The following is a 12,565-nucleotide window of genomic DNA, read 5'->3' as shown; positions in this document are numbered from 1 at the left end:
ATTGCATCGACAGAAGTGACGTTAAAACTCAAGTATGCCTTACTCTATTATATCGATATTCATTTTGTTTTGGGAATTTCGACTTTGATCGAAGTTATAGATCATCGAAATGAAAACTCTTCAGAAAAAATAGACACTGCGAGGGAAACTGTCTTGTCCAAGAACACAACACAATGGCGCTGACTAGATCTGACCCCGGGGGGGACTGCCACATAAAAAGGGCGGGGGTGCTCGTCGGAAATTTTGAAAGAAACCCTAAGAGGTACCAAGATCCTGCTTTGTGGGCTTGAAATGTAACAAATATTTGTCACACCTAAGAGATACCAGTTCTAAAACAGCACATAATCGCCTGTCTCCTGCCATTTTGACGCTGAGCACCCTAAGAGATACCAAACCGCTTTTTAACCCCTAAAAGGTACGACAAGGACCTCAGTCACCCCCGGAGACTGAACCCGTCCGTTAATTTTTCGTCGGGCTCCAGCATTCGTTGGGCTCTGCATTTCTTGTTTCGGCGAGGATGGCAAAACAAAAATGCAATCAAGCATATTATATATGAAACTACGTTTGCAACTGCGGGTAGCCTTTATCATAAAAAGATAAATCAAGTTAACAAGTCACGTGCCTACCCACGCGCTAATTAAAGTAATACTAATCGCCCGGAGCTTTTACGTCACCTGTTTTATGACTCAGCACGCCATTAATTAAATTATGAAACTTAAATCAATTTTCGACGTTTGAAAGAGAAAAGAAAAAGATTTCAATACGTCTTTGATCAGGTGGGATCAGTTGACACTCAGGGAGAGCAATTTTCGTTTGAAAACGCACGCAGTGGTTTTTGATGGGTTTTCGCTGATATATCAACTTTTGAAGGCAAAATCCTTTAAAGTTTAATTGGCCTCCTTAAAACTCAGCTCTATCGTTTTAATACGGTTCTTAATTTGGAAAGCAATGACACGTCAATTACCAAAGAACGTTTTTAGCACGATCGTAACAGGACGTTTCTGTTTGATCCAGTTAAAATGAACTCATCAGGTGCGGAATAGCACGTCAAGGTTATCCGTGCAATGCTTTGCTCTTAAAGAACTGAATAAAGAATTCACAATTATACCTTTGTAGAGAACTGCCAAATCAGACTGAGCTTAAGTACATAACGGTTAATAACTAGCTAAAGCATATGCTTACTTGGCGATCTATATTCGGAAAGGCACTCGGAAAGCATTGAAAACATCACAATGCAAGTATTTATGTTTCATCGACAGATTTACTAAGTTATTTCTTTGTTAGTTGCTGCTATGAATTGTCTTTCCAAACTTATTTAAAACTCATTATATGCCTACAAACAAGGGTTCCACAGTTACATTCCCGGTGGCAAAAGTGGTATCACTATCATAGTTTAAATCTTCACCTCTTGCAGTTTACCAATTCAATGTCTCCTAAAAGCCGGTTTCGCTCGCATTTCAGTGAATGTCAATGAAGCATTGAAATGTCAGAATGTTTGAATTATAAGCTAAAACGAAATTCATTTCCATACTTATCAGCAGTGCAGATGACCTTCAATTTGCAGAAATGATAACATTGCAATGATACAGTGTTATATTTACAGCCCTCGAATAGAAGAAACCCTAAACAGGGTGTGTTAATATCACTGATCACAAAGAGACCCAACAAAAATTGGTTCGATCAACACACAACGGCACATGCTTAAAAACCCTCCTTGAGAGCAGTGTGTTAACCAATCTTTTGTGAAATCAAAGGGTACCACATCTTCTTTATTTATGTCACAGGTGTGCAGTGTAAACCCTACACTCAAGCTTGAGCGAACACTGAGCAGATTGCGGCAAGTTTGCTGAATATTGCTACCACAGATAACAAAGCGGTGTGCTTAGAATCCCTCCCCAGCTGTAGCATTGCAAACAGAATTTTCTATTTAGACTCTCACTGCATATTAGAACACGAAACAACTCAGAAATCTGAGGTAGCATCTAATAGTAACATACTGATAAAACGAAACACTGCTCTTTATTGCCAGTGTTAAAGTTTCCTTGTTGTATAAAAACGCTGTTGGAGCTACTACTCAATACTATAAAAATACCTGTTTTCGTGCAACCCTGCTCTTCATTCGTTGCAGAAGCCATGGATTGCTGTTAAAACCATCCACGTCCCAGCATAACAGTCAATAATTTAAAAAACCTTGTAACTCTTGTAACATTAAAACACTAATGATTTAAGCTGGCTTATTGAGCTCAACGCACTGCAGGTTAACTGTTGATTCGTGTTGTATCTGCCAGTGATTTAATATTGCAGAAACGCACGACCACCCATGCGATAAGCATTGTTTTGAGGTCAATCGGCTCAGACCGGTTTGTAAATTGGTGTAATATAATGGCACATAACTACCTTATTGACATTCGTCTACAATCTGAGCTCTTACATTTGTGGACTGAAAAATCCGATTCAGCGAAATCGTTTACAAATGCACGAAGCTCGCTTACAGATTGGCAATTTGCAGCATTTAGGAAGATCTGATATCTTATTATTCGTATATTTTAAGCGTATGCAAGGATAAGGCGGCGTCCTCACTACGCCGGAGAAATTTAAAAACGCAGCTTTGCTTCTACGGTTAGGTCTACCGTCCACTGTAATCCGTCACGAAAACGGAGCTTTTCGAAAATGCTCGTCAAACCGAAAGAATTTTGAAAACGCCAGCTTTTCATTTTAGTGTGGACTGAAAGCATTTTGAAAACGGAGCTTTCCGAAAACGATTGCGTCACGATAGTCACGTGATATCCCTGACTGAGCTTTCCTCCAACACAGATCAAATTAAATCGCCGGTGAGTGTTTCGTTTTTAAATTACTCGGGCGTAGTGTGGATGGTGTGTGAAAAATATGCCTTCAAAAAGTGTTACTGGTAGCTTCAAAGAATAGGAAAACATTTTGGGATAATTTTCAATTTCGATCGAGCTCGACAAAGAAAAAAAAACTGTATTTTTGTCGATTTTAGGGAAACGTAGGTGATAGTCTTTTGGGGACAATTAAAATTTTAGCACGGTCATCAAGAAGTCAGATAAATTCGATATCCGAAGGTATTAAACAGATATATTGCATGTTAGACATCTTAATCTCGGTATCAATGTTGAATGTATTACTGAACCAAATCACACAAGTTAGCCTTCGTTCAGTCATGAGAGATCCGGATAGCTTCCCTAGAGTGCACTGGAAAATTGCCAATTTTCGGATTTTCTGCTAGAAAACAAGGTATTTTGTCATGTTGTAAGTTCTCAATATCACAAATTACTCCATCATAGGTAATGGTTAGGAATGCTTACTCACCCAACATGCTTGGCTGAGTTATCTGTTGTTTGTTTTATAAATAAATCCTATAGACCCTTGAAAGTTAAAATTAAACCTCTCGACTCAACATTAGAATTTGTAATGTAAATATTAAATTATTTGCTTCGATAGAATTGACTAAACGCTATTGGTCACTCACAACTCACTACCCTTAAGAGGTATAGTTAAAAATTATTAATCTGATCAGCACTTTCATGTGGTACTGTTTCATGATTATGCTGTACACCTGAAAGTGCATACCTCTAACTTCTATATCTGTGGATAAAACCCTAACGTGTCAGTGACCATTCAAATGAAAAGCTACTGAGCATTTCGTTCACGTGGTGCTGTTTATATGCTGTACAAGGTGGTTCTAACTTCTAGGGATGAAACCCTAGTGTGTAACCATGAAATGGAAGTTCATTATTGAGCTGTTATGTGGTACTATTTATAATACTGTGGATAAAATCCTAGAGTGTGACCATGCATTCAAATAAAAGCTATTGAGCATTGAACACTGTTTATCATGCTGCTCAAGGTAGTTCTATCAACTTGTTAGTGTTTATTATGCTGCACAACACCGTTTAATAGTCTGTGTTTGAGTTGACGTCTTCGTGGTGACTTGTCACTCTAGCTTGATTTCCTTAGCTTCACCGAGCGGTGTTTAGAACAAGCTAATAACACAATACCATATAGCCTCACTAATTTCTATTATAGTCAGGCCTAAAAGTACTTAAATTCTCGGCGAAGCGAAAATGCTAGTTAAAACCGCGAAGGGTCTCGTGAAAACTTGTTGAAATGGGCTAAGTATATTTCCGACTAGATAATCGTTGCTTGTCTTTGCTTTCAGGCTTACACTCGGTAACAGAAAATCTGTTGTAACAAGGAACTATGGTTAGCACACCGAAAGCAACACAGTGCCTAACTAAATCAAAATGTTTTGTATCAAACGAGCAATGAATCAATGCATACATGTTTGATTACACTGTACTCTGTACGCTCGAAGTAACATATGTGGTTAGACGCATAGTTAATTTAACTAAAACATCATGTCCAGCGTATGATGAGGCCGGCCGAAACATGCTGGGAGCTAAGAAAACCTCTCACGTTAAACATTGTTTCATCGGCAGGCTAGCCTTTCCCGACAAAACTGTTTTCAGATTGCAATGGACCATTGGACATAGCAATATTAAAGTGACTGATCTTTTGAATTGTCTTAAGGTGACAATCTATCTAAACCACTGCTTCTCCAGTGCTAAAATATACCCGTGTTGAGAGATGCCTGACGATGTGCGATTACTTCAGGAAAAGTTTTTTGCAACCTCTTCTACAAGAGCATTGTTAAAATACAGCGACAGGGAAAGTTTGTTAGGTGTAGCTGAGCATCGAATTTATGCAATGTTTTTGTTACACCCCACGTGGATTGAAATGAAACCCGAATTATTCGTTAAACACACTGTGCATTTGCTGCAAACCACCTTCGCTCGGGAAACTTCGTTGGCTTACACTGAAATCATCAAAAACACTTACGTTTTACGCTACAAGTTGTAAAAAGTAAAATCTGTTAGTTTCCGCGTTCGCCTGGTGATCACATACCTTGTTATTCATTCAAGTTATTTCAGTTAGTAATGTTTGGATCATGCAAATCAAAACTCTTGAACTGATCTTAGATGGGTCAGCTTGATCGTGCTAACTAAACATGACATTCAACAATTTTGCATCTTTCGTTAGGTAATCTCAAACAGTGTGTTCTTTGAGTCACTGATGAATCTTCGTCGTTACAAAAGGCATTTTTTAACATGACAGAAATCATGCACTATTAACAAAAGGAAAGCAAAATTGAAAGCCTTCATAGTAGGCTATGGAGGGTAACAGCATTAAAACCATAAGAAAATAAACCTACTTGCTTTTTTGCAGCCCATATCCGTCTTGCTAGCCATGGCTTCGTTCTGTTTACTACAACCTTATCCGCGAAACCAACAAAGTTGTTAACATAACTGAACCTGTCAAACGCCAAAGTTTCGCACACAGGTAACATACGCATTATTTTGTCTACCAGTGATTGATTTAATATTGCCGACAATACTTAACGCCCGATTAGCCCTGCGATAAGTATTGTACCAGGACTCGTCGCTGACAAACGTCGCATCATAATTGGAACTTTTTTTGTTAATGTTGCGACACATGCTGACTAAAGTTTAGACATCTAAAACGCCGACTATGTTATTAACCTTGTGACGTCATGTTTAACCGCTCGCATTAGGGGTGAAGGGATACAATATGAGGGCAAAATAGCCTGTCACAGGGAATAAAAAGATTTTAGTTTGCCGGAGACTTTTAAATAATCATCTAAAGTGCGAATGGAATAATTGTTTTTTTAACTTCTTCAATCGACTGGTTGATGTGGACATCTCAGTTCGATTTAAATGACGGAACGTGAGAAAAGGCGGGAAAATTTGTGGCGCGGCGTTCACTTTTCTCGTTGAATGAAACACGTGTTGAAAGCGGGCGAGACAGTTTGTTTTTCAAATATATTCCTCGAAGAATCTCCTCTAAATTCGTCTATCATGCCTTGAAAATGCGACAAACGAGAAACGTTTCCAGGGAAGATTCGAAATAACAGCGTTGCTGAAAATTTCTCGTCTTGTGCAAGTCAAATGAAGCAGTTCGCATGGTTGTCATCAAGATCAAGTTCACGAAAGGATATAAGGACGAGACCCAAATGTAAGGTAACAAAGTTAACTGAAGTGCTAAGCTTAGGTTTATACTGAAAATGTTTTTACTTTCTCCATGAAATTTTTTCCGTTCTTAGATCTGGAAGTGGTTTAATATTTTTCCTCTTCTTTTCTTCATTTAGTAGCTTTTGTTACACATTTAAACTGAGCCTTTACCATTAAATGTTTCGTAGCTCCACGTAGTTAAGTTAATTGCAACATTCTTTGGCTTTTTGTAGTTTCCATGATATAATTGCGCAAGGAAAATCTGGGTCTGGAGACATGTTTGTTGTTCTTAAACATTTTTTTTTTAACATCTTCTGTGATCTATTACCGAATAGACGCATGGCAACATGAAATCTACTTGACAGTCTACAACAAAAAAGACTGTTAATGACGTCATCTATAGGTCTATCCTTCAATATATCATGAAGGCTGGTTTTCATAAAGGCTGGTTAATTCTGTTTTTATCGTAGCGAATATAGTAATTGAAAGTAGTAATGTTATTGTAAATAGCCTTGCTCTTAGGAATATTCTATATATTTTATGAGTAACTGCGCCCAGAATAACGAAGTCAAAACAGAAATAACACCATGTTGGTGGTATTGATCCAGCATTTAATTGGGCATATTTCAAGGCAAAGAATTTACAAAAAGACAAGGAAAAAGCACCATCACTTCTTCTTCTTGGAAGACAGCAAAATGCCATCATACTAAAAACAAGAATAAACAAAAGAATTCAGAAACCTGTCCTGTCCAAAAGTTAACAATAATAATTATAATTCACCAAAGTCTTGGGACATCGGAGGCAGCTGTCATTTCCCACTGCACCCCCACCCCCTCAAACCCCAATGCACTGTTGATTTTCACCCACCCAACTGCCTATTGATCCTGTTAACACTGTTATTTGGGAGAAAGGGTCTCAGTAAATTTAACAATATCACTAAATTTCAAGGCAAAAGGATTTGCCACTGGCTACCCTTGTAAAGGTTACTGCAGATGTATTTGATACTTTTGACATCTGTGAGCTTCATCTAAAGCCCACTAAATGATCAAATTTAGGAAACATAACACAACATTGAAGGAAAATGCCCCACTGTTGCGCACAGACTTTCATAAAACCAGGGATATATGAGTGGGCGATTTTGTGTGCTCATTGCTGCAAATTGCGGTGAAAATTGCGTGCAATATTGTCTCTGCCTCAAGCATGCAATCAAGGCCATTGTCATGGAATCTCCTGCAAATTTAATTGCCAATATCAAACAAGCAAGCTGTTTCTTATCCTGTTTGTGATAGGTTTGATCGTATGTTTATCAGAACCAGTCCTTACCTTCTGTTGGAACCACTTCATGGATTCTTCCTTCGTGATCAGATGCTTAAAGCCGACACGGCTTCGTTTCCTTTTTCGTTCGGCAACGTTGAAACCAGGACGTCCCAACACCACATAGAAATCCATGCCATAAATCCCAATGCTGGGGTCGTATTTGATTCCAAGATCAATATGCTCTTGGATTCCAAAGCCAAAGTTCCCAGTGCGTGAGAAGTTTTCCTTTGTCAGCTCGTATTCACGAACCTGCCAATCATAGAACATGCTATAAACCCAGTATAATTTAACTTGCTATAGAACCACAGCAGGACGACAAAGTACTGAAGCGCAAAGAGTTTGGCAACAAAAATACCATTGTTGTAGCCTATACCAAATGTTTGTTATAACCAACACCCCATTATACTAAATTAATGAGAAAATGACTAAAACTTTCATTATACAGTAAAAACCCTCATGTAAGAACCTGCTGGCAGAAATTTACCATTTTAAAAATATAAGAACCTGTTTGGCCAAGCAAGATGATGCAGGTTCTTACATGTGGATTACAGTTAAATTATGACCTCTTGCTACAGAGACAACACTACATAATATTCATCCTGTAATCAGTTGTGTTAGGTTTATCATAATACAGTAACGTTGACAATGAATACTGTATATTTGAGGACGAAACCCAAGTAATCTTATCAAGAACTAAATCTTCTTCAGTTAAATTAAGAACCTAATAAGAACCTACTTACCCTTAAATTGCTGATAAGTACCCCAAAATACAAGTTCCTATTTTGCCATACTTCAAAACATGTAGGTTCTTAAATGTGGGTTTTTACTTTATAAGCTACATTGTATTCAGTTTAAGGAGAGTCCTTCTTAACTACAGATTTAGAGCACTTGCTAAGGGATTGCCAAAGGTGATATTTACAGGAAAGTTAATTTGGCGTGTTTTGCAGTGCTAAATGGTGAATTTTATAGGAAGGTATGTTTACTATAAAAAAAAAATATGATTTTGTGTGCATAACGAGTACCAGTCCAAAACCGCATGTTAGAATTTTAAATCCCTAAAACTTGGAAGAAAAGAGGAAGAGTTCCGATTTTTCTTATGAATCAGAAATAACTTAGCCGTACGTAAGGAATTACTGTTTACATGTAACAGAGGAAAGCTACTGTAGAAAGTCTGTTAATACGGGTGTTTATTACGTCATAACTTTCACAATAATGCGAGTTTCATAAAACACGTACATGTATGTAGCATTAAACACCTAGACTTTCTTAATCTGTTGACACCAATTCAAATTTTTGGATTTAGATGACTTTTAAGTTTTAGGGTTTTTCTACTCTGGTCACATGACTGGTCAAGCATGGCCATGATTTGAACTTTTGCAGAAGTCTTCAATGGAGGTCTGGTTTTCAAACATTCCATAGCGACAAATTCATGACGAATTGGAAGTTAAGAAGGACCCCTTAATCATACAGTTTTCCATCTCTTAGGAATTTGTCTCACATTCATCTTAAATGGGATTATGAGGGTGTCAATGGGGTATATCTCTAGTCGGTAAACAGCTAAAAAAAATCTATTTAGTCAGTAAACTGTTAGAAAAAATTAATAGATTTAGCCAGTAAACAGCAAAAAAGGGATTAGCAATTTTACAACTTTAATGAGCTGTAGAAGACCTCTATTCGAAAAACAAGTCATGATTGAAACAAAGTCAGTTTTTGAATTATTGAAGATAACGTACAGTGTAATTTTGTTCACTGTACCATATTACACAAGTAGTATTCTTTACAATTGATCACTCCTGTTGAAATCACTCCTGTTGAAAAGGACCCTTCTCTACAGAGCAAAGAACAGAGCAAAGAACATCCCTTCTACTGACGCACACGAATTATCCGAAGAACAACACGTGGTCGCTGCTCTAAAGACATCAAGATTATTGACCGCTGTTCCCAATGGTCAAAAAGATTATTTTTAGAAGCGTGGCACTCAATTCACGAACCGAATGCCATTAACGAACACCTTTACATTCCTGACATCTACAAGGCCCTTGGTAATCCCAAGTGACGTTTCTGCGGCTCTTTTATAGCACTCATTTGCATTCCTAAGCCATTTATGCTGAAGAGGGTTATAGCATTTTAACTGAAACATCCACACAAAAAGTTTTTTTAGTCAGTGACAACAAATTTTAATTCTTACACTGTATCATATTGTATTGTAAATTAAATGTTGATCACATTTGAAGGTGAACACTTACCTTCAAACCCTTCTCCAGGATTTCTTCAGCTTTAGCGCCTCGCACAGTGCAATGCACAGCAATCTTTTCATTACGACGGATGCCAAATGAACGCACAGTGTATCGGGCTAGGAGAGACAGCAATAACAGAGTATCAATAATGCACAATCTATCATTCCAGGGCTGTGCTCTAGAAGCACCACAGGCAACTAACTTTTGCCTTTGGGCAACTGGAAAAACATACTTTATTTACTTTTTATTTTATTTTTTTCTATCTGTTTGTAAGGCACATTTGAAAACTTATGTTGAATTTGCACTACACAAATCTTTCATGATTTACTGCACCCAAATTCACAATTGGCAAATCTGAAGCTGTGTCTGCTGTCCTAACATCCTGCGATGTCAAGTCACTGACCTGATATAGCTCATAATCATATCTATAACAAAATTCACAATCCTGAGGGGTTCTCCACGTGTCGATTTGTCACGTAATCAGCACACGATCACACAAGTGTCCAATTACAGGTATCCAATTTGAACATTGTGCAATTGGATTCAGGGTCTGTAATTGGATACGCACGTGATTCGCATGTCAATTACCTGTGCTTTAATGGCTTCCTTCACAACGTTTCCTTCAGTTTTCAAAACTTACGAAAAGCACTATGGACGAATCATTAAAAGAAGCTCTCAAAAGACATTGTTAAAGTCCAAAATTTGTTATAGATACGATTAAGTAGTAATTGGACCTCGTATTGTTTAATTCAGGAAGAAATTGTGCTCGTAATTTCAAATCAGCCTTGGCCTATAAAATGGAATGCTAGTCCATCGCAGGGTTAACCCCAGTATTAAATTACATAGGTAATCATTCATACACCTGGGTGGAGAGAGGCACTGTGATAGCAAAGTGTCTCGCCCCAAAACACAACACAATGACCCCAGCCAGGGCTTGAACCTAGACTACTCGATCTGGAGTCCAATGCGGTAATTTTTAGGTCACCATATCTTGCCATATTAACAAAGGCTTATCCCAACAAGTAGAATTCAGCAGACTCTACCATGACTTTAACATGTATTTGCAGCAAACTGCATTTGACAATTTGTAGGTTCATACCAGAACATCGCAAGGTAGAACATAATGATATAGAACCCAAAACTGGTCCCATAGTCTGCAAATGAACATTGTACTGTACATCGCTAAGCATACTTAAATGACAAAAAAATTGTTTCACAAAAACTCTGCAACAGGAAGAAGTGATAAGTGATCCTTCTTCAAGAGCTATAACCACACATAAACCCACGAAGGAGGGGTTATTTTCAGGGGCCGACATACTCTCAGTATCTTACCAAATTGTGTGCTTCCAGATTAGAACCAACATACCTTTAGAATAAACTGGTTGCTGCCCAGTCAGTTGTTCCAGCACTTTAGCAGCTCTTGTAAGTCGGTCACCACTCTCCCCAACACAGATGTTCAAACACAACTTTCTGATGCGGAGCTCCCGCATAACATTTTGTTTCTGGGATTTCTCCCCCGACTGAAAGACACCAAATAATAGCTTCTGTTACCTTACATGGTCTGAGTGAAGCAGTGGTTTCAATTTGTTAGATGTCAGAGATCTAGGGTTAAACAATGTGTTAGTTATTCGACGTTAGGCCTGTTGTTAGGGTTGGTATTTCAACATTATCTGGGGCTTGCTGTACTTGGATCACGCAGCATATATACCATCTGCAGTCCACAAGTAACAAAGCCCCAATAAGACACAGTTACGTACACCCCTGTGCTAGTACTTAAACAGGTATAAACAGATTTATCTGTATTACCTTCTTGAACACTGTCTGTAAATTTCATAAACACATGACAAAAAATGTTCTTACTAGTAAAACACAAAGTAGTAGTTGTCAAAAGAGTAATAGAGAAATGTGGTATGATCTACATGCAGCTACTGTCCTGAATTTTAATACATGGATGACTTTTTGTATGTCCCAGTTTTAATAGAAAAGTCTACTTCTTCATAAAACAACCTCAAGTCAACAACACAATCTGTAAACCTTAAGTGTATTTTTGTGGTGCTAGTACAAAAACGGACAGAATGAATGGCAATTAAATCTTAAAAGTTATTGAAATCGCAATTTAATCTTAACTATATTCCTTAGTTCTTCTTTTGCACTTACAATGTACAAGTCACAACATTACATACTAAGAATACCGGTAAATGCATTACACCAAGGGTAGGGACAAACATTTCCACGCTTTCATGCAAATAGACACTTTATTTTGGCTCATTCAAGCCATGTGCATCGATTATCTTAAGATCTAAATCAGCAATGATGGGTAGAACTTCTTGCATATTTCAGATCGTCAACAGAATTCGCCGGTTGCAGCTTGAAAATATTCGCTATTTTGACAAGGAAATGGCCAGTTTAAGTGAATAATTGTCATTCTTTCTCTCCATCCATAATGTTTTAGTTTTAATGGAAAAGCATTTATGATAAAAAGATGCTCAGAGTGTGATCAAGATCGCGCCTATAAACAGCAACAGGCTTCGTGGAAGAGTGAAAATTAAGCCTAGCAATCGCAAATTAACCGGAATCGATTTCTCTTGAAGATCACGATTTAGACATCCTAAGCTGTGTAAACTGCTTTAAAAAAAATTGGTTTTTTTTTGAAGAATCAAAGACAAGAAATATCAGGGAAATGGGTTACAAAAATGACTACAGAAAGGAAAAAGAATACAGTTTTATTTGGCCACGTGAAGTGCGGGACCTACCGCCATATTTCCCAGAGTAGAAGAGGGCGCTCTAAGGATCACGGGAGGTGACGTCATTTCGCGGACGGAACCGAAGGCCTGGGGCAGGGCGGAAAAACGTATAAGCGCCCTTCCCTGAGTCTGGGGGGAATCTTTTTTGCTTAGATCCTAGCTAAGCAGTCGCTCTTAGGACTCGTCGCGCGTTCCTTCTCCACAAACGTGAGCGTCT

The 12,565-nt window shown here is 38.1% G+C and overlaps 1 protein-coding gene across 1 annotated transcript; it reads right to left on the bottom strand.

Moving 5' to 3' along the window:
* Positions 1-6,621: 6,621 nt before the first annotated feature.
* Positions 6,622-12,429, bottom strand: LOC145469135 (large ribosomal subunit protein uL5-like). The gene is made up of 5 exons (XM_081452812.1): positions 12,358-12,429; positions 10,971-11,124; positions 9,614-9,720; positions 7,374-7,616; positions 6,622-6,756 (listed from the first exon to the last, which is right to left on the bottom strand). Exons 1-5 carry the CDS (start codon positions 12,412-12,414, stop codon positions 6,718-6,720), a joined length of 600 nt encoding a protein of 199 aa, XP_081308938.1. The 5' UTR covers positions 12,415-12,429; the 3' UTR covers positions 6,622-6,717.
* Between the last annotated feature and the right edge of the window lie 136 nt (positions 12,430-12,565).

Source organism: Orbicella franksi, chromosome 15, assembly GCF_964199315.1.
Source record: "Orbicella franksi chromosome 15, jaOrbFran1.1, whole genome shotgun sequence".
Lineage (NCBI taxonomy): Eukaryota > Metazoa > Cnidaria > Anthozoa > Scleractinia > Merulinidae > Orbicella > Orbicella franksi.
Note: the sequence above shows the minus strand (reverse complement) of the source record. Positions and strands in the feature narration are given on the sequence as shown.